This window comes from Rattus norvegicus, chromosome 16 (assembly GCF_036323735.1).
Source record: "Rattus norvegicus strain BN/NHsdMcwi chromosome 16, GRCr8, whole genome shotgun sequence".
Taxonomy (NCBI): domain Eukaryota; kingdom Metazoa; phylum Chordata; class Mammalia; order Rodentia; family Muridae; genus Rattus; species Rattus norvegicus.
Genome location: NC_086034.1, coordinates 8791464 through 8813400, shown reverse-complemented (window position 1 = coordinate 8813400; position 21937 = coordinate 8791464). Strand labels below are relative to the sequence as shown.

Below are 21937 nucleotides of genomic sequence, written 5' to 3'. Positions count from 1 at the left end.
ACTGGATACGTGGAGGAAGCCCCAGCCCTGTGGAGTCATAATGGGCAAGCGCTCCAGCTCCGTGGCGTGCTCAGGAAGGCTACAAATCATGAGAGGGCAGAGCACAGCTGGAGTGCAGCAATGTCTACCACGATATAAAATCCCCACGTGTGATCAGGCGGGCGGGCGGGAGTACTCAGTGCCCATGGAACGCTGTTCTGCTGTGATGGCGTGATTAAGGAGATTTATTTTTATACTAAATTGCCTTTGTCTCCCTCTTTAAAATGCAAATGCAATCATGTTGCTTCCCTGCTTAAAATTCCGCAGGGGCTCCCTTCTTTCTGGAGAGCAGCTTTCAGTTCTCACCTCCACCAGAAACACTTACCAAAGAAAATATATGCCCCTTAGTAAGACAAGGTCACCCCAAGTATGACGGGGGGGGGGCACCTAGCCAGCCCCATCACTTCATGAAATGCCCAAAGCCTCTTCCTCTTTCCCAGCAACAACACAGAGAGGAGCTGTCCCTCTTTGAAGCCTCCTTGCTGTCTTTGGAATGTTAAATGTTCCCTGGAGTCCATAAGATCTCAAAGCCCTTGATGCTATTAAAAGGGAAGTGGAACTTTTAAAAACAGTGGCTCCCGATTGTGGATCTCTACTCCTTTGGGGTTGAATGACCCTTCCACAGGGGTCACATATCAGATGCCATGCATGTCAGATGTTGACATTGTGATTCATAAGAGTAGCAAGACCACATTTATGAAGAGGCAACAAGAATAACTTTATGTTTGGGCTCAGGGAAAGCACGAGGAACTGTATTAAAGGGTAGCAGCATGAGGAAGGTTGAGAGGTTATTAAGAGGTTATGTGAGAGGAGTTGGGTCACTAAAGACTAAAATCTCCCTTGAGATACTGAGACCCCAGACTCCTCCCCTATCCTTCCTGCTTGCCTTAAAGTGAACGGCCTTCAGCATTCACTTCTATCATGATTTCCTATGTCACCACATCCCAAAGTGACAGAGCCGATGATCATGGATTCAAAACTCTGAAACCATGAGCCAAATACGTCTTTCCGCCTTGTAAGCCAGTGGAACTCTAGTGCACTCCCCTAGTGCTGCTTGAAGTACTCGCACACAGAAAGTCAGGCACAGCTCTGGATTCTAGGTGATAGCAATGTGTCAGAACAGGTTGGTCGGTTGTAATAAATATGGCAGGATAGTTATATTGTTTGGCGAGGAAGACTATAATACAGTGAAGGCGGGAAATCTCTGCACCTCCAACTTGATCTTACCATAAAGCTAAAACTGCTCTAAAAATAAAGCCTGTTGACATACAGTTATTGAAGATAGAGTTTTTCCATACAATATATTCTGATTGCAGTTCCCCTCCCCCAACTTCCCCAGACCCTCCCCACTTCCCCACTGCCAAGATCCATACCCTTACTTATATATGATTCAGCTGCTATGACAAGAGGCTATTATGGCCACCAAGAGCCACTGTTTGAGAGGACGTGCCTCTCAGTAAAATGCCGCTGACTGATAACACACTTAGACTCAAGTTTAGACTTTAACCCTTAGACAGAGTGTCCATCTAGAATAGGCAATGTCAACTTCACAATATCCACATGAGTTAGATGTTCAGGTCAATGGCAGATCAAGTGATCTCTTAATAAAGATTGGCTATTACTATTGGTGATGGCAGTGATAGAAACTCAGGAAGAGTATACATTGCCATGGCGTGGCTTTGGTCTGGGGGATCCCCAAGGCTCTAGTGTGGCTAGTCTTGATCTGCAGTAAGACGTTATTGGGAAATGATGGAGCTTTCATGGAAGAACATGTGGCAGTCCTTAGGTCACTGGAGGCTTCTCTTCAGAAGGGACCATGGGACCTCAGTCTCTCTCCCCCTGACTTCCCATTTTGCATTGTGAGTTCCCCCTGACATGTGCTTCTACTAGGAGGCACTGATACCCAGCACCCTCATCAGAGACCAGACCAATGGGGTAGCTCAATCTGGGACTTTAAGCCTCTAAACCTTTGTGCTAAATAAACCTTTTCTCTTTATAAGTTAGCTTTTGAAGGTATTTCATTATAGTAGCACAGCTGACTGATGGAGCAAGGGAGTCACTAGATTAGAACTCCATTACGATGTATGAACTTGATATGTTTATCCTTATATGACCCAGAACACAGGCTTACTGTGTTCAGCTTGTTTGATTAGTGAACGGGTATGTAGGTGGTGAATGGATAGAGTTTACCCCAGTCTCAGTTATAGATGCTGACAACTCTTTTCAGAAAGCAAAGCCTCTCTATTCTTCACAGCCTCTGCCTCCCATAATCACCTTTCTAGTGATTCTATCCTACGGCCCCAGGCACCACCCTACCTCCTTAGGATAGCTGCCAAACTCAGCCTGCAGGGCAAGGACCCCCAGTTGCAGCAGCGTCTCATCGTTGCAATACAGCCTCTCTTCTAAAATGTCTTTCCGGAGCTGCAGGTAAAACTGATGCCTCGTCAGGCTGTGCCTAGCAAAGGAACACAGGGATAAAGACAGCCTGGGTGCCGAGAGCCAGGAATGTGACACACAGTCTGAGAAAAATGGATACAACCCAGCAGAACCCAGAGAACACAGCCAGAGGGATCCGTGTGGGTTCACCCACCCACACCCTGCCTCCTGATGAGGGCTTCTCTATACCAGATACTTCAACCAGCGCTCATGAGGGTGTAGTTCAGGTGGGTATAAAACTGATACGAAGTTAGGTAGTGTCTCTAGAAAGCTCATGTCAATGCCTACCGTGGAACCCCCACCCTGAGCTATGAAGGCACAGTGGGGACTTACAGCAAGGAGATCTTTGATGGCAAGTAGGCTGTGTTTGGAATACAGGGAGCAATCTCTCCTTTTGATTAGAGTCTGCCTCTAAAAGACTAGTTTTCCTCTTAATTCTATTACATCAGAATCCCATGGACAGGAAGTGACCTTTATACGTAATATGTAATCTATCATCCCTCAGCCCTGCCTCTGCCTATCCACTACCTGCAGTGCCAGTCTGGACAGGCATAAACCTTTAAACGGTCCCAGGAACAGACTGTGGCACTCACCGGAGCAGCCCATAGTGACTGACGAAAAACTTTATCCGCAGAAAGAGTGTTAAAGTGTCCACGGAACTTTTCGGCTGCTGCTCTCTCCAGCCTTCTGGGGCAACTTTGCACAATCTGGTGTTGGGCTCCAGGAAAAAGAACTCTTCACCTGAGATGGAAACAGTTTGGAGGAAGAATCAGTAGGGAGTGGCCCACCCTCAGACCCATCCCTTACGCTCTGCTCAGAGGGGGAGAGTATAAGCTGCATTGGTGTAGAACACCCTTCTCCATCTGGTAACAGGGGACTCATATGGTCTACAGGAGCCGAGAGTAGGAGGCAATGGGAAACAATCAAACAGACACAATTACAGCCAGCCCACCATATGCACAGCCTTTGAGCCTGCAGATGCAACTCACTGCGTACCGAAATATTTATTTTGCGTATACCAAATGTGTAAGGACCCTTTTGTCATTATCCCCTATGCTGTACAGTATGACACACCTTGAATTAGGCCTTCTGTGTGCTCACGAGGCACAGGGGAGTGAACACAGTACATGCACACACCACCTCATCTTACTTATGAACTTCTGTGGATTTGGGGGTCTGCTTAAGTCCTAGAATCCATTCCCTGTGGATGCTCAGTGGTGACTGTATTTATGACAAAGCTGCCACTTAGCATCTGGGCCTCAGATGTCATCTGAGACAAATAAATGAAGTATGAAGTTCCTGCCACATACCAGGTCTTTCTGCATCAATGGGACCACCTTGCACCTCCCAGGAACAGACACATTACCTACTAGGTGTTTGCACTCCTCCAACTCATCCAGTAAGCCAAGCATCCAGAGTAATGGTATTCAGACCCGAGGTTCACTCTCCCTCCCCCTCCCCCTCCCCCTCCCCCTCTCCCTCTCCCTCTCCCTCTCCCCCTCTCCCTCTTCCCCTCCCCCTCTCCTCTCCCTCTCCCTCTTCCCCTCCCCCTCTCCTCTCCCTCTCCCTCTGCTGCTCCTTCCCGTGTGTGTGTGTGTGCATGTGTGTGTGCGCACGCGCGCACGCACATGCAAGCACACATGTGCATGTATGTGTGTGTATTTGCATGTGCATGTGTGTGCGTGTGCATGCGTGTGCACATGCGTGTCTCCTTCCTTCCCTTTATCACTCTTTCTCTCTTCCATGTAAGGATTCAATGAGACGGATTTCCTCTGGGAACCAGAAAGCAGATCCCTACAAATAGTGACGTCAGCTGTCACTTTGACCTTAGACCTCAAGATCCCGACTTCAAGGGGAAAGGCTCCTGTCTAAGCCACCCAGGCATGGCACTTTGTTGTAACAGTCCAAAGTGACCAAGGCAGAGAAAAGAACAGTCTCAGGTTGCAGCTCAGCTCTTCAGGTCCTGCAGAGCGAATCCTCCAGCCCATCTAGATCGAAGGCTGGGTCAGCCGGAACCGCCGAACACTCTCTCCATCCTTCTGCTCCTTTAAAAACTGCTCTCAGGCTCTTGATTTCTTGCTCTTCCCCTCTCCCCCTTTGTCCCTTCTCTCCCCATTACCCTTCCCCCTTCTCTTCATGTCCTGCCCTGAATAAACTCTATTCTATACAAAAAAAAAAAAAAAAAAAAAAAAAAAAAAAAAAAAAGGCTGCTCTCAAACAAACTGGGCAACTCCCAGGATTCCTGTAGGTCTACCTTTGCCTGACCCTCTGTAGATTCCAAGCTCCACCCTCCAACCCCAGCATATAGGACAGTGGCTTGTCTAGGGTAGGACTCCCACCACAGTTAGAAGGTAGGGCTTTTAAATTAGCCGCCAGCCTTTTCTGCCTGGGCAGGTATGTGTGGAAAGGTAGGTAGATATCTAGGTACCTCTAACAGCCATCACCCCATCACCCCAGCCTTCCGCCTTCGCTGCTGATGGCCATCATCCCACAACCCCAGCCCTCCACCCTTGCTGCAGAACTTGATTCCCCATGCCATGCTCTCTTTCCTTCAAGTTGGATGTTCTCCAAGGGAAAATGAAATCCCGATACAGTCTTTCCAGCAAACCCTCTCAAGATGGTCTCTCTGCAGATCCATGATTTCCCCAGGAGGCCCCCCACTAAGCAGCTCCAGAAACTGAGGACTCATCCCCGTAAGAAGGGTTTATAATCACCTCCTGGACTGGAGGGTAGGGGGTGTATTCACTTAGATTTTACTTACCTGCTCATTTAGTATTTTGAACATGTGTGTGCATGTTCATGTATACATAGGAGCACATGAATGCATGTGCCTGTGGAGGCCAGAGGACAGTCTTTAATGTCATAACTCCAGCACCATCCAGCATTTTTATTGAGGTAGGGACTCTATGTGGCCTGGAACTTGCCAGGTAGGTTTGACTGGCAGGCCAACAATCCCCAGGGATCTGCCTATCTCTGCCTCACTACCACTGGGATTCCAAAGATACACCATCACACTTAGATTTTTTGGTACCTGAGTCCTGACAATCCAACTCCAAGTCCCTCCTCCCCTCCTCCAACCCACCCAATCACAAGGTAGGCACATTACCTACCAACAGGCCATCGCCCACACCCTGGTTTCCACTTAACATTGTACATTTCACATCAATATAACGCAGTTGTTTTCTGAGGGCTGCCCAGTCAATGTAGCTTTCACCCCTCATCACCGAAGCTTCTTTCACAGAAGACAGAGTCCATGACAGAAAGTCACTACTGGTCAAATGCAGAGGACACCTGACTATGGAGCACCCAACTCCTGTTGCTATGCCTACAACCTAACCCCTATACTAAGTTCCAGGAACAAGGCAGGAGAGGGAGTGGAGAGACTGTAAAAGCCAGAAGACCAGGAAGCCTGCTGCAAGATTGTTTTTCAGATATGACAGGAAAGCTATACCCATGAAATCTCAACCGTATTAGCTGCCTAAACAAGGTCTGAACAGCAACAGTGCCAATGGGCATACCAGCGTGGATGGGGCCGTCTCGGGAGGCTCTCACCCTAGATGACAAGACAAGAATTCGTTTTACCCAGAGATGAGCTCTCTGATTAGTTATCCAATGCCGAGTGTCATCCTTGAAAACACACACACACACAAGCATCACTAAACACTACACAGACCCAACAGGTTGCATTTGTGTCTGTGCACACCTTACAAGCACACACAGCAATACTGACAAATACGAGGCTGTGCATTTGAGAGGTGGAGCATGGCTGGAGTGGAAGGGGATGAGATATTGTGACTCTATATTTTAATTAAAATGTTTTCAAAAATAAAGTTACTATTCAGATCTTTGAATAGTTTTTGTTACACAGCAGGCACTGAAGAAGAATACAATGTTTCCTAAAACTGCTTTCCTTTGTCACAAAGGTTAAAGTTCAGTGGTCATGACCTATGTAACAGCATAAAATGGCTGTCCTGTCTGTTTGGAAGTTGAGATCTTGTGGAAGAGTTCTGAGGAGAACCCTGGAGAGACAAGGACACTGCCGAGAGCGCCATTGTGCTACACTAAGAGCTCACAAGCAGAAAGGCCCCTCGTGAGAAAAAAAAGGCTTGGAAAGAACCAAGCAAACCATTCTCTCAGGAAAGATTAGCTTGGGATCTTTGGGATCAAGGTGCAAAATGCCAGCAGCATCCCAGATAATTTAGAAATATCTCTAATGTTTGTCTGTCTGCCTTTGGAGCATGCACAGCAACTGGCCAGTCCTGGCCAGCCACCAACACATGTCCTACCGCCATGTTTCCATGACAGTGCTTCACTCCATGCTTCTCACACAGGTACCCAAAATGCCCCTCTTCCCAATGCTAACCCATGTCAAGGTAAACAAAGTAAGCTGTCCCAGGATCAAGTAGCTGTTCAGAAGGAACCCATGTGCCTGGGTTTCCGGAAGCTCAGGTCACTAGTGCGATCAGGAAGCACCTACCTTTCACGTAAGCCAAGCCAAAGTATGTGGTCTCCCCAAGGTTGGCGAAGGACATGACGGCATTGAAGACGGCTCCTGCCGTGGACTCCACATCACACTTCACCTCCAGACACTGTCCGTTCAGCAAGAGCACACGGAGGTCTCTGAGAGCCAAGTAGGATTTCCCTTTTTTGGTCTGAAAGCAGTAACAGCATCAGTGCTCACAATTAAGCTGAGGTGGTGAGTCTTTAGCCAGGGCAGTCACCAGGCTGTGTGAGCTCCACGCAATGCCTCATTAACTGTCTAACTGCCTGTGGAATGAGTGGAGTTCTGCTCCCTATGAGCAGATGAAAACCTGAGGCTTAGAGACAACGAGAGACTTTTCCAGGCTTGCGCAGTTGGTTATGGCAGACCTGACCCCAAGTCAGGTCTAAGGAATCTCTGAGGTGAGCAACATGAGATAAGACTGATCTCATGTTTCCCCGGCTTTTCTTCAGACCCGTCCATGAGTCGTGAACCCCTGACTGAGCCAGGAGAGGCTTTCCTAGTGTTCATCGCACTGCTCTGAGCTATGGAGAAGATAGACAGGCATGGTGGTGACATAGGAACCTGGGAAAAGAAGGACACCATCCCGGCCTTCCCACAGCCCTGCCTCCAGAAGGCCAAAGAGCCAAAAGGCAGCATTGCCAGACAGGCCTGGCCAGACAGACACCTTGGCTCTAGGAGGATGGAAATTGGAAAGATCATCCTACCAAATGTTCAACTTTAGCTGAGAGCCTTATGGCCCCTGCCATAAGGGCCTGTACTGGGCTAAGCTGGATAGCACACCCAAATAATGCTGTCTGTCAGGCCCTTTCCCTACCCCCTCCCATGCCTTTCTCCTTCCCTTCTTAGCACCTCAGAGCACTTCTCTGGGTAAAGGAGCAGTTTTTCCTCATCCTTACCTATTTTTCTCTACCCTCCCCCACACGGACATGTCTTCTCGCGTTTTTTAAAGCACGAATTGCTACCTGGCATGCTTTTCTGTTATGCATTTGTTTCTCTTTTCCTTCTCCCAGACTGTAGGCTTCACATGGAAAGGACTTTGTCTGACACAGTATACAGGGCCGGGCCTGGCAGAGGACCCATCCGTGGAGATTCTCCACGGCATCTGTGCTGAGTGAGAGGAAGGCTGAACTGGGAGTGAGGGTGAGAGGACAGGGAGTCACAAGGAGCTCCTCTCCTGAGGGAGAATGAAAGGCAGGAGTATGGTGGCTATGCCCTGGCAGGGATCTGGAGGGACAGGATAGATGCAGGAAGATGAAGGGACGAAAAGAATACTTTACACCGATTTGAAAAGGCAGCATGAGCAGAGATGGAAGGAAGAGAAGCAGAGACACACAGAGGTTCATGGTGGTAGCACGGAGAGGCTACCAATTTGTCCTCAGAATGGGCCCCATTTAAACCAAGGTGAGCCTCGAGTCTGTTCAGCTTGTGGATGCTTTCCCATCCCCCCCCCCAGTCTAACCAGTAGTTACCACAATGGATCCAGGCAAATGTAGGGTCACAGGGGCCTCTGCAGCCAACAGGATGAACTCCGGTCTGGAGAACTGAGAAAAAAACCCAGAATAATCAAAGGTAGAAGAAGATAGGCCTGGAGCTCATCTCTCTCTGCCTTCTACAGCCCTCGGCCTCCCAGTGACACCCACCCCCAAGGAAACAGGTTCCAGCAAGACAGTGGTGCCATGGGCAGAGCCCGCCACCGTCCATCTCAACAGAGGCCTAAGAGTGAGGTGGAGGAGCACGCCGACTCTCCTGGGTGCTTCAGTAGAGGCTAACATCCGTACTGAATTACGTAATCTTCATGTGTATGGAAAGTCTGAAACAAGCTGGGAGCAGAGGCTCACACCTGTAATCCCAGTACTCGGGATGTTGAAAGAGAAGCATCAGAAGTCTGATGAGCTGCACAGGAAGACCCTGCCTCAAACAAAAAACCTTCAAGAAAGTCAAGAGCTGAGGAGGTGTTTGGCCGCTAAAAGTGCCAAGGCCAAGTACTACTTGAGTACTTGAGCTCAGTCCCCCAGACTCATGCAAAAGCCAGGCAGACACAGTGCCATACACCTATCAACCCAGCCCTGGGGATGTGGGGACAAAAGGCTCCCTGGGGCTTACTGGTCAGGCAGTCTAACTGAATTTGGTGAGTTCCAGGTTCAGTGAGAGACCTTACCTCAAAAACCAAGTTGGTGAGCAGTTGAATGGGACCCCTAAAACTGACCTCAACAAGCTAACTAGCCCTCAGCAGAGTTCTTCACCTGCCTCTGAAAAATCAACAGAAACAACCCTTACCTGCAGGCCCCATTAGCCTGGCCTTCAAGACTTGGCAGGTTGGTGAGGCTGCTCTCTGGCCTCAATCCCCTGTATTTTTCCATTCCTAACACACACACACACACACACACACACACACACACACACACACACACACACGCACGCACGCACCCAACAAGAAATAAGACTCACTTCTTTCTAGCCACCTTGCAGTTCCAGGCATGTCCCTTCATTTTGCCTGCCCAAAGGGCCTCTGACAAGGGCCAGCTACCACGGCAGCTCTCCTCTGAGCCATCCTGTGCTATTGCTCTACACACGCATGGCCTCAAACTGCAGAAGTGGACCTGAAACCAACCTCACTTCATAAGCAGCATCTACTGTATAGCCAGGGAGGCAGGACTGAATGAGACCTAGCTTCGAGTGGCAGGGTTCAGGTTTCTGTCCGCTCAGGTCTATGAACCCCACCCCAAGGTCCCTAAGCCCTGAGGCCCTCTGCCCCTCTGCATTACGGGTCCCAGCTGGGACCATTCTTGACAGTGTCCTCCAGCTCCAGCCCCCTTTGCTTACCTTTCCCTTTCTGTGCAGAAAATTCCTTGGAGAAGAGGTTGCTGGCTTTGAGCTTTCTGCTTCTGCCAAGAGCATAGGCCCCGAGCCACACCGTGGACCTTCCTCACAGTCACAGGGACCTGCACCTGCAAATGTGCTGGCCAGGGGTGAGGACAGGTGACACGCTTAGTGATGCATCTGTTCTGTGACAGATTCAGCTGCCACCTCCTGTTATCCCCCATCTCATGAGAGGTTACATAGCCTCTTCTGTTGGTAAAGCTGAGACCTTCAGAAGCCGAGACTATACAGCCATAGGGTGGGGAAGTACAGCCACATCAACTTAACCCCTACCCCAAGATTCTGTCTCTGTGCCCACTATGACCCCAAGGTCCCAAAGTTCCCTAAAGAGATCATGGCTATGACCTTGATTTGGAAACTTTAGACATTTAAACTGTTTTGACAATAAACAGGCATGCATCACCTACCGCAGACCAACCACACATGCAAGAGGGGTCCTGTGATACAGTGGAGCTAAAAATACTCCTATCAGCCCGAGGGGCTGAAGCCATCACAGTGTGCACAGTATGCAATGTACTTGTGGGGGTGCTGGGGTAACAAATCCACTCCCCAATAGTGAAGCCTCTACAGCTTTCAGTTGGTCGCAGAAGGCAGTCAGAGAGGCTGGGTGAACTGGCTAGTCCTCACTGAAATCACCAAGCCATGGATCTGAGCTCTGAGAAGCTGTGGTCTGTAGCCACTGTGCCCTGTGGTTGTTTGCTATGTAGCGGGCAGGACGGGCCTGGGGGGCACCACAAAACCACCAAGGCTCATGCTCCATGTCTGAGCCTGAATGGGGTTCCCAGGAGATATGGGGGTCCCTGACGACACAGTTGTTAGGAGGCCCCATGTACCCTGGCTTCTTACTAACGTCATTCTCTGAAGAGCATCACTAAGCAGCAAAGAGGCAGGGTATGCAGGCTCCCCCACCAAGCTCACAGTGCACAGTAGTGGGAGACTCACCTGTTAAAGCCGCTACGACTGTGCGCTGTGGTGCTCCAGCATCGCTCCAAGGAACTCTGTGTCTCTGTGCTTCGCCCTGAAACTAACCAAACAGCACAGTGGGCAGAGGGGTGGTGCAAGCAAACAACCTGGCTGTATAGGGCAAGCAGCCCAGACTGTGGATACCAGCACAACCGATCAGCTGTGTGGGCTTGGTGAAACTACTAGATGTCTCTGAGTCTATGCTGTCAGACGGCAAATGGAAAAGAGAGTGGGGCTGGGGGGTGAGAAGAGCGTTTGAGGGGAGTGTGACTAATGACAAAAACCAAAGTAGCTCCTTGATTTAAGAACAATGAACAAAAAAACAAAGGAACAAATGTTTAAATAAAAATAAACTTTATAGGTTTGGTGGCACACCCCTGTAATTTCTGCACTCAGATGCTGAGGTAAGAGGATCGTGAGTCCAAGGCTAGCTCATGAGATACTGTTTCAAAATAACAAGTAAATAGAGTGTGGTAGCTACACTGATCAGCATGACAAGATCTGGGATCAAAGCTCTGAGCGTGTCTTGAGAGACTTCTTGGTTTAATTGAGACAGGAAGAGCCACTCTAGGAGTCTAGACTGGCTTAATTGAGATAAGACGATCTACTCTAACTAGGAGTCTAGACTGGTTTAATTGAGCTGGGATGATCTACTCTAACTAGGAGTCTAGAGTGGTTTAATTGAGATAAGACGATCTACTCTAACTAGGAGTCTAGACTGGTTTAATTGAGGTAGGACGATCTACTCTAACTAGGAGTCTAGACTGGTTTAATTGAGGTAGGACGATCTACTCTAACTAGGAGTCTAGACTGGTTTAATTGAGCTGGGATGATTTACTCTAACTAGGAGTCTAGAGTGGTTTAATTGAGCTGGGATGATCTACTCTAACTAGGAGTCTAGAGTGGTTTAATTGAGATAAGACGATCTACTCTAACTAGGAATCTAGACTGGTTTAATTGAGCTGGGACGATCTACTCTAACTAGGAGTCTAGACTGGTTTAATTGAGCTGGGACGATCTACTCTAACTAGGAGTCTAGACTGGTTTAATTGAGCTGGGATGATCTACTCTAACTAGGAGTCTAGACTGGTTTAATTGAGATAAGACGATCTACTCTAACTAGGAGTCTAGACTGGTTTAATTGAGCTGGGACGATCTACTCTAACTAGGAGTCTAGACTGGTTTAATTGAGCTGGGACGATCTACTCTAACTAGGAGTCTAGACTGGTTTAATTGAGTTGGGATGATCTACTCTAACTAGGAGTCTAGACTGGTTTAATTGAGGTAGGATGATCTATTCTAACTAGGAGTCTAGACTTGTTTAATTGAGCTGGGATGATCTACTCTAACTAGGAGTCTAGACTGGTTTAATTGAGCTCGGACGATCTACTCTAACTAGGAGTCTAGTTTGGTTTAGTTGAGATAAGACGATCTACTCTAACTAGGAGTCTCACTCTTCTATGGGATGGGTTCCCAGACTAAATGAAAAGAAGCGAGTGAACTGAGTGCCGGTATTCATTTCTCTGTGCTTCCTAACGGCAGATGCAATGTGACCAGCAGCTGCCTGTCACTTCTGCCACATGAGCTCCTACACTGTGGACTGTACCATCAAACTGTGAACAAAACCAAAGCCCACCCCTTCAGGTGCTTGTGCCTTTTAGCACCTCACAGCAACAAGAAAGATAACTCCCGTATGAGTCAAGTTCGGAGAGCTGGAAATCAGGGCCAGGCATGTGTAAAGGGTATCGTAAAAGGCGTTCTTCCAGCATACCCAACGTAATGGCAACTGCAGCAACAAAGTCTTTTGTGAGCTATTTGCTCATCATTCCACTTACAAGGTCATTTTTAAACCCTTTTCCTGTTTGGGGGCTGGAGAGGTGGCTCAGTGGTGAAGAGCACCTACTGCTCTTCTGGAGGCCCCGGGTTCGATTCCCAGCACCCCCACGTGGTGATTCAAAACCATCTGTAACTCCAGGTCCAGGGGAGGCGATGCCCTCTTCTGGCTGTCGCAAGCATCAGGCGTGTGCACGGTACACAGGCACACAGGCAGACAAAACGCTCAGACATAAAATAAAACCTTTTTCTTGCTTTTCTAACCTGTTCTCATCAATTTGAACAATTAGACTTCAATTTAAAGACCTAATTTTGCATGCAATCAACTCCATTCAACTAATAAAACTTTATTAGGCACAGTGCCTCTAGGCCCAGGCCCGTGGCATTTTCTGGGAAAGAGGCACTTGTGTGGGAGAGCTCTGTGTACATAGCAGGGATGTCCACACACTCAGGGCAGGAGACGATAGAATGGTCACCTTGAGTGTCCTCTGTCCAAACAGGAACACCGAGGGCCTTTACTCACCTCTCCGAGGCTGCAGAGCATCGGGGGCCCGAGATCCGGGGCTCTCACTGTCTGCCTGATGCAGCCTGCTCCTGAGAAAGCAGCTTCTGTTCCGCTGCTCACAAGCGTTTTCCTCTGCAACTCTCCTCTCCACCTGAGTGAGCATCGGGGGAGCCGCAAACCAGCAACAAGTCAGAAGGCTACGTTCACGCCCACGCACGCAAGCGCGCTGTCAGGCTCACTAACTCTTTGCTAGACGAGTGCTCTAACGCCAAGCTCCTAAATTTTTTATTTGATTTTTTAATTAATAATATTATTAATATCAATTTAATTTAATTAGCCGATTGAAGTCCCAATCGCCACACAGCTAGTGGCTGCCCAATGGGAAAGATGGGCTCTATAACTGACCTCAGAGATGGTGCCCAGCACCAAACCCACTAGCCGACTGATATGGAGACTGGCGGGGGCCGGGTACACAGCCACCTCTTCCTGATGAATCCGGCAGGCTTCCAGAACCGCCTGCAGTGGCCGCCGTCTCCGTGGCTGGTCTTCACACATGGCCAGCAGGAGGGAGTGCATAGGCTCTTGAAGCTGCAGGGGCTACAGAGCATACACCGGTGAGAAGTGTGGCCGTGACCAAGAGAAGTGGCTGCTGTGGGGTACTGAAGCCTACATGTCCTGGAGACTCCAGAAAACACATTCACCACAAGTAGAACAAGTTCGCTTCTTCTGGAACGAGACATCTGATTGGTCATTGAGTCTGAGCAATGGTTTCTACATCCAGAGTGCACAGTGCTGCCCTCTAATCTTAGCTCTTCTGCTCGAATGCAAGCTTGGTAGACTGACCAGAAGTCTGTTTCGGGCATCATGGACCTTGACCTGAACCAAATACTTGGCCACACCAGTGGTCAGACACACACACAACCACACACACACACACACACACACACACACACACTACTGGTCTGGGAGCCTGCTGCTTTCTATGGTTATTTGGTTCTCTCATGAGCATTTCCCCCTGGAGCACGAGTACAAGCAAATCAGACCTTTAAGTTAAAGTGGCTTACATTTAAGTCAGCAGCAGCAAAAGCCGCAGTCACAGTCACCATTGCTAGAAATCTGTGTCATACACACACACATCAGGCCAAAGAGAAACTACCCCCTTTATGCTCTCAGGGAGCCTGGGCTGTGCCTGTCTTCACAGCGAGCTAGAGGCTTTCGTATGTAACAAAGACAGTTACTTATGTATTCTCCCTAATGATTTTAGAATCAGCTCTTCCTAAAGTGAACTGCTGCCCTGCAAAATGTGTTCAAGTACGTACACAGCTCACTAGAGGCCACTATGCCCAGCACAGCTGCTTCAGGTAGCACAGGATCCCACAAGTAAACCTCAAGCAGGCCTCAAGCGACAACAGGGGTTTAGGGACAAGGTACAAAGACTTTTCAGGTGGCATATTTGCAAAGGCAGAGGGGTACAGGTGAGCTGGTACAAAAGAACTGCTGTGTGTGTGTGTGTGTGTGTGTGTGTGTGTGTGTGTGTGTGTGTGTGTGTGTAAGGAAAAGGTGACAGTAGGGACTATGACAGAATGGCAGTGTGGGACCCAAAGGACTGGGTCCAAGCTGAGGCTGGCAGAACGGTAAGCCAAGTACTGGTTTACAGGTCACACATCCCAAAGACAAACCCTGGGGATGTCAGAGAACCAGCAGGCAGGAGCAGAAGCCACATCCTGGAATCCACGTTGCCTGGTAGATGCTGAAATATATAATTATGGGGTAGCAGGCAGCCAGTGCGGGGGCGGGGGTCTCACCTCAGACACAGCAAGTTGTAAATAGTTTTCTGCTTAAGAGCTGGGAGGTGAAGAAGAGAGGGAGGGAGAAAGAGAGGTGGATTGGTGAGAGGGGAGGGATGGTCCTGTAACTAAATTCAATGATGCTTTTATAGTCCTGGTTTTTAAAGGACTCATATGATGCCAAATGAACATATGCATCCACACATGCATGCAGGTTTGGACACACATGAACCCATATACATAAATGCATGCATGCCTATGGTACATGTATTCACCGGTTGCAAATGCTTTACCCCATAAAGTTTCTATGTTTTTGAGGCTTGCCATGGTCAATAACAAGCTGGTCTGAAACCTCTTTCAGAGGATACACTGCAGGGTGCGTTGTACCTCAATTACTGAGCACAGAACGCATTTCGCAGGGCAGCAGTTCACTTTAGGAAGAGCTGATTCTGAAAGCATTTGAGAGAATACATAAGTAACTGTCTTTGTTACATGTGAAATCCTCTAGCTTGCTACTTCTTTTGAACAGAGCAGACAAGTAAATCTTAGGTTGACTCCCAGTCTCAGCTTAGGTCTGCTTGGAGTATTGGAGATGTTTGTTTATGGATTCAGGGGCCAGGGAACGAGTTGTGCAATTGGCTTGTAATGCCTATGTATGGCTTTGGACAGAAGGGTGTAAGATCTACACTCAATGTGTGTGGTCCAGCACAGGGGAGAGCCACTAAACTAATCCAGAAAGATGACCTGGGAAGATACGATGTATTCTTGTGTACAGACCTGCTTTGGTGGAACACGAAACCCCGCTGACCAGTAGAGAGTCATCCCTAAGGAGTAGACATGCGTCTGCCCAAGAGAAAAGCACATGGTTAGATGTCAGGCATGTGACTCCACAGGCCAGCAGGCCAAGTGCAGCAGTTTCCACACGGAAGGGGAGGGAATCTGGCTAGCCCAGAACCATCTGTACCTCCTTAACCTTTCCTGCCTCCCACGCTACGGGCTAGAAATTTGTTTTCTAGCAGTAACTATGACTCCAAGATTGGTAAAAAGTAAGAAAGAACATCTGTTAGGGTACTTCTGGAAAAAAATAAAAATGATGCTTTATTGGGGCAAAAAAGAAGCATGTAACTGGCCCCACACGTGTGCTGCTGATTCTCTATGTAATACCACATGATATATGGGGCCACAGCAGCCATTTTGCCACCATGTGGAAATAAGCATAAGGAGTTGAATGGAAAGAAATTCACCCTGAATCCTTGTTTATATCCCTGAGCTGCTGCCCACACCTAAATTCCTCCTTAAGTAACTAAAGACTAACCGTGGGGTTGGATATTGTATCTGGGGCTTTCTGATTCTTGTAACCAAAGCCAGTTGCGGACTACATGATAGGGTCAGTCATACAACAAAGCCGTCTATCTTGTCAGAAAATGACACAGTATAACAAGAAGAGTGTGGTCAGACTTCTTGAAGCTCCTTGTTTTTAAAGTGAGCATTGGACTACAAAAGTACATGAAAGTGATCATTATCAGGCCAATTGATGATGATGATGATGGTGGTGGTGATGATGATGATGATGATGGTGGTGGTGGTGGTGGTGGTGGTGGTGATAATGATGATGATGACGACGACAATGGATGAGGGTTTGCCTGAATCAGACTCAAACATGGGATTGAATCCAAGACCTAGAGCTGATGTCCTTGTCCCCAGACCTGTGGGCTCCAGATGAATGGATGTCCTTTTGGTTGATAACCATTGTCTTGAAGATTGTTTTCTCAGGAAAAGACATGTGTTCCTAACATGGGTAGAGCTCTGGAAGAGAAGCCCCTCAAGTAGTAAACCGTGTGTAAAAGCTATGGCTCCTGGAGCAGACAAAGGGTTGAATGCAAGTGGCTTTGGAGTCCCATGTCATAAAAATGAGGAGTGAATCATGTCATTTGTGCCAATAAACTATTGTCTTTATCTGAAATTGCATCCCTAAAACCCAGCCCCACCCCCAGATCCAGTGTGGGAAAGTCCCCAAGCTTCATCTTCATAGCAATGACCCTGATCAGAAGTGGAGCAGCACACCGATCAGGAGTCTGATGCACAGCAGAGGCTCTGTCCACACCCAGGACTGTCTGGATTCCAAAGCTCTGTCTGAAATGTCCTGGGTGCAGAGCTGAGCCCAGAAGGCTCTATCCCAAATCCTAAATACAGTCTACAGAGTGACACGGGAGAAGAGAAGGCCGGGGAGAAGGTTTTTGAAGGCAGACCCTGGCTCTGTGCACAAGAACACATCTGCCTGCTCAGAGGATGAGGAGAGGTAAGGAAGCCTAAGGGGCTCCCAGCTAGAGACTTGCCCACATCTGCCACCTGCTCCTGGTCTAGACTTGGGAATGGTGCTGGATGCACTCAGGGATGGTTCTGGATGTACTCAGGGATGGTTCTGGATGCACTCAGGGATGGTTCTGGTTGCACTCAGGGATGGTTCTGGATGCACTCAGGGATGGTGCTGGATGCACTCAGGGATTGTGCTGGATGCACTCAGGGATGGTTCTGGATGCACTCAGGGATGGTGCTGGATGCACTCAGGGATGGTGCTGGATGCATTGCTCAGAGTAAGCTGTCGGTCTCAGAATGCAGCCAAGGCTTGGAGAGGGTCCTAAGCACAGCCCCTGCTGGGACCACTACGTTCCTGACCTTCCACATACCCCTCACTCCTCACGCCTAGTTGGAGGGAGAACTGATGTGGTGGATGGAAAGGAACCGTGGTCATCAGAACAGTTTGGATGTAGTAGACCAAGAGAGTAGATGACCCTGCCTGCTTCTTCTTCCTAAGGAGTCAGAGGAGACTGCCTTCAGCCTCTCCCGGAGTCACTCCAGAGGCCAGTCAGAACAGAGGGGTAAGTGGCCAATATAAACACTTTCCAGATTCCTTAGAACCCAGTCCCACCCCACACTGGCTCTCTCTGACTCAGACTCACTGTCATTTTTTCCCTAACTAGCTAGCATCTTCGCAGCATTCCTGCCCTGTTCTAGATTCAGCCTCTTCTGGCCTTAGAATTCCCCAGGGCCTGACACTTCTGCATGGAGGAGGAAACAAGGGAGCGGGATTCTCTCTAGCTCTGGACTGCTAGGGCACAGGAGCAGCTGGACCTCCCTCAAGTCAAACTGCCATGGGAAGTGCTGGAGGTCACAGGGACGTCCCCAACATCACTTCATACCTGTTCAGCTCAGCTCCTCTACAAGGCAGGGTCTGAGGGTGCTTCATTTAGAAGCTACGAGCTCAGAGCAACCAGAGTATGGAGGAGGGAAAGAGAACAAGGGCAGATGTGGCATATAGAGTCACCATGCTGCCACGGAGCCCAAAGCAGGCAGCAGACATGGCTCTCTAGCTCTCAGAAGCCATCTCCAGAAGGTGTGAAGAGACCAACACTTTAAATGCATCCGACCGTGAGGGGAAAGAGGAGAGCAGATTTGCCCTCCCAGTCAACCCTCTTGCCCATCACTGGCGAGGGCTTGTCCATGTTGGCTATTAGCCCCCGAATTTGCATATTGCCTTGGTGTGTCCTTGTAGAAAACCAGAGCTCAGAGTCAGGGTGACATGTTCGCTGAGTCCAAAACATGACAGGCAGCTCAGCCCAGGTGGGGTACCAAGCAGGAGGTGCCAGTGGAAGTCTGAGAAGCAGCTGTCTCCATCTGCCCAGAGGCCCAGTGACTCACCCAGGGATCTCACAGCAGGGAGGGTGAGCAGGCCTGGAGGAAGGAAGCCCGCGCAACTGGTGCTCCATGTTTCCATCGTTACGGTATAACTTGGAGCTACACAGAACTTGATGAAGCAAACCTGGAAGGGCCATTCTCTTCTCAGAGCCCTAAGGAAGAGCAGCAGCATTCCAGGGTGGTCCTGAGAGGAGCAGCACCCCAGATCCACAGGCTTCCCATGAAGGTCCAAGGAAGAAGGGCTGTGCTCACCCAGCACTGTGTGGCTGCCCTGAGCATTCTGAAATGCGCGTCCTTTATTTACTTGTTTAATTTTTTTTTTTTTTTAGCTGAAAATATTGGAACATTTTGCTGTTCAGAAGGAAAACATTTTTTCACTGAGGAAATCCAGTCTTTACTGGATACAGTCTTTACATCGGCATAAGGCACTTGGCATGGTTTTTATTGTTGTTGTTGATATCATTATTATTAGCTTTTGTTCATTTGCTTTGTTTGGTTTTGTTGGTTTATCAAGGCAGGGTTTCTTTGTGTGGCCTTGGCTGTTCTGGAACTCAATTTGAAGACCAGGCTGGCCTTCAATACCTGCCTCTTTAGTGCTAGAATTAAAGGTGTGAGCCACCACCACCCAGCTTTGGCATATCTTATTCTCTCTCTCTCTCTCTCTCTCTCTCTCTCTCTCTCTCTCTCTCTCTCTCTCTCGGTGTATGTGTATGTGTGTGTGTGTGTGTGCATGTGTGTGTGATGCATATATACACAATGGAGGTGGTGCATATGCCCACATGTACATGCGTAGAAGCCATCGACTGACAGACAATTGGGTACCTTTCTTTAGCACCCCCTCTTTACTTTTTGAGATCTCTTACTGAACCCGGCCGGAGCTTAACAGTTGATTAAACTGGCCAGCCAGCTAGGCCCTGGAATCCTGTCACCTCCGTCTTTAATCACTGGCATTATGGGTATGCAGCACCACACCTGACTTACTGCATGCTTACATGCAAGCATGTTAACCAGCAAGCCAGCTCCCCAGACCGCAACACTGTTTGTAATGCTGACAATTAAGAGCATTAGAGAAGATCCAAGAGTTACATTAGTATCACTTAACTGACTGAGAAACTTGGGTTCAGTGAGGTTGATCTGCCTTGTCCAAAAGCTACTAAGTTGCTGTCAAGAAAGCATATGAACAACCCGTTTTAAGCCTACTCTTCCTCAGAATTGGTGCTGAAGCAGAGGGTTTTGGGTGTCTCCCCAGGAGAGGTAGGATACCACACCTACTTGAGATGCGTCAGGCCGCTCTTCCTCATCTGGTCCCTGTAGCAGTTCGGGAGCCTTGAATGGTGCAGCCTCTATGTGAGAAACGTTGTCTTGGAAAGAAAGACTTCCGGCTGCAGAAAGCAGGAGTGACCAGGGGCAGACCACATAGTCTGAGGAATCTGAAAGGGAGGCAACGATGGGGTGTAGGAACAGGGCCAGTATGGCCAACAGCACTTGCTCTGAAGACTGATTCTGACCTATATAGACACAGAACAGAATAAACTCCACCCAGCACATAGAAAAGTGTGTTACAAAAGGTAGCTGTGGGACTGGAGAGATGGCTCAGTGGTTAAGAGCACTGACTGCTCTTCCAGAGGTCCTGAGTTCAAATCCCAGCAACCACATAGTGGCTCACAACCATCTGTAATGGGATCTGATGCCCTCTTCTGGTGTGTCTGAAGACAGCAGCAGTGTACTTGAATACATTAAATAAAAAAATCTTTAAAAAAAAAAAAACAGGTAGCTGTAACGGGACAAGAATTTAGCACCTACACCTGAATCTAACAAGGACCTGAAATTTTTAAAGACAAGCTAGAAATTGCTTTAGACCTGAGTTCCTTGCAGCTGGTCCACAGCCTGAGGCAGCTGGGCATGGCACGGATCTACAACAGTTAGATCCCTCAGGACAGGAGCCAGGAGTGAGGGTTCAGGGGGAAGAGAAGCTAAGGCATAGGTCTGCAGCCTCCCTCCACTGGCTGGCTCTGGAACCCAGCGACTAGCAGAACCTGTGCGTTCTCACATGCCCTGATGCTGATGCTGCAGCGGCTAAGTCAGGGGGCTCCTGAGTCGATACCTAAGCGTGGGTTCTCTGTATTTACTTCATCTGCCACCGGAAATCTCATAGCCCTCAATCGCCTCTTCTCATCTCCTTTAACCATTTCTAGGAACAATTCTTCCCAGAAGAGGCTCTGCAGAGACCTCACAGGAAGCAGAACTCTCCTACCTTGTCCAGGAGACTGTAATATGAATATGAAATGACCAAGTAGGGGCACCTCTGTCCTAGACTCAGCCTCGGGACATGAAAGCCCTTCTGTACCTCAAGGCCTGGCCTCACCCTTTGACGATTTTCTCAAGGACCTGTCCTCCTAGGTACTGCAGGCTTCGGTCTTCCTGTCCACACTCTATCAGTCTGCTCATCTGAGTGTGCCCATATTCCATAGGGCCCCTCCTAATGCCCATGCTCTCTGTGAGTTATCCCCTGACAATTGCCTCTGTCCCACCTGGACATGACTGAAGGCTACTGCTGGCCAGATAATTCAGGGACCTTCAACATACTGAGCTACAAGTACAGACCCACCATCAGAGCAACACCCAATCCAAGGAGGGGAACAAGCTCTCCACTCCAAGGATCTATGAGGAATGTCCTGACACCTTCGTTATCGCCACATCGAAGCTTGGTGACTGTTCATGTTAACCTCCCTTGTTTAGAACATGGGTTCTGCCTTCTGATGGGCTAGAATCTGACAGAGCAAGTACGGGCATGTCCAAGTGTTGGAAAAGGCCGATGTTGCTGCCTCTGGTCTCTCTCTGTAAGCACCAGGTAAGCCCACAGCAGAGGTACAGCCTTTGAGTCTTGGTTCTTTGGTTGTGTGGTTAAAGCCTTAACCACCTTGGCCACCTTTCACTGCACCTGCCTGGTGAGTACCATTTGTGGTCTGGTTCTAAAAGCTTAGGGTTGATCACAGATCAAGAAGATAAGGAAGCTTATTTAGGAAGCTTTACTTTCAGTGTCCTCTGACTCAGTTGCCCCAAACGCTCTCTTACCATTACGTAGGTCTTCCAGGAGTCGCTCAGCAGCCAGTGACAAAAGGGACCAGATTTCCTCCTCAGACAGGGCTTCACCTCTGACCTGCAGGGCACTAGCAAGTGTCACAGAGGCCACACTCATGCCTGGGAAGACACACACGTGACAGAGCACTGTAATTCGGGAAATGCTCCATCCCTCCAATTACTGGGTACTGTGTGGATATCCTGCTTCCATCC

The 21937-nt window shown here is 48.8% G+C and overlaps 1 protein-coding gene across 2 annotated transcripts in view; it reads right to left on the bottom strand.

Moving 5' to 3' along the window:
• The window catches only part of Frmpd2 (FERM and PDZ domain containing 2), a 119670-nt gene that overhangs the window by 70158 nt on the left and 27575 nt on the right, over positions 1–21937 (bottom strand). For both annotated transcript variants that reach the window (XM_039094910.2, XM_039094911.2), the window contains exons 2-12: positions 21719–21844; positions 19916–20073; positions 15725–15790; positions 13566–13757; positions 13179–13311; positions 10802–10883; positions 9803–9938; positions 8449–8520; positions 6953–7127; positions 3069–3216; positions 2356–2494 (exon numbers count right to left, since the gene is read on the bottom strand). In XM_039094910.2, coding sequence (XP_038950838.1) covers positions 2356–2494; positions 3069–3216; positions 6953–7127; positions 8449–8520; positions 9803–9938; positions 10802–10883; positions 13179–13311; positions 13566–13757; positions 15725–15790; positions 19916–20073; positions 21719–21844 — 1427 coding nt within the window. The remainder of the gene's footprint in view (positions 1–2355; positions 2495–3068; positions 3217–6952; positions 7128–8448; positions 8521–9802; positions 9939–10801; positions 10884–13178; positions 13312–13565; positions 13758–15724; positions 15791–19915; positions 20074–21718; positions 21845–21937) is intronic.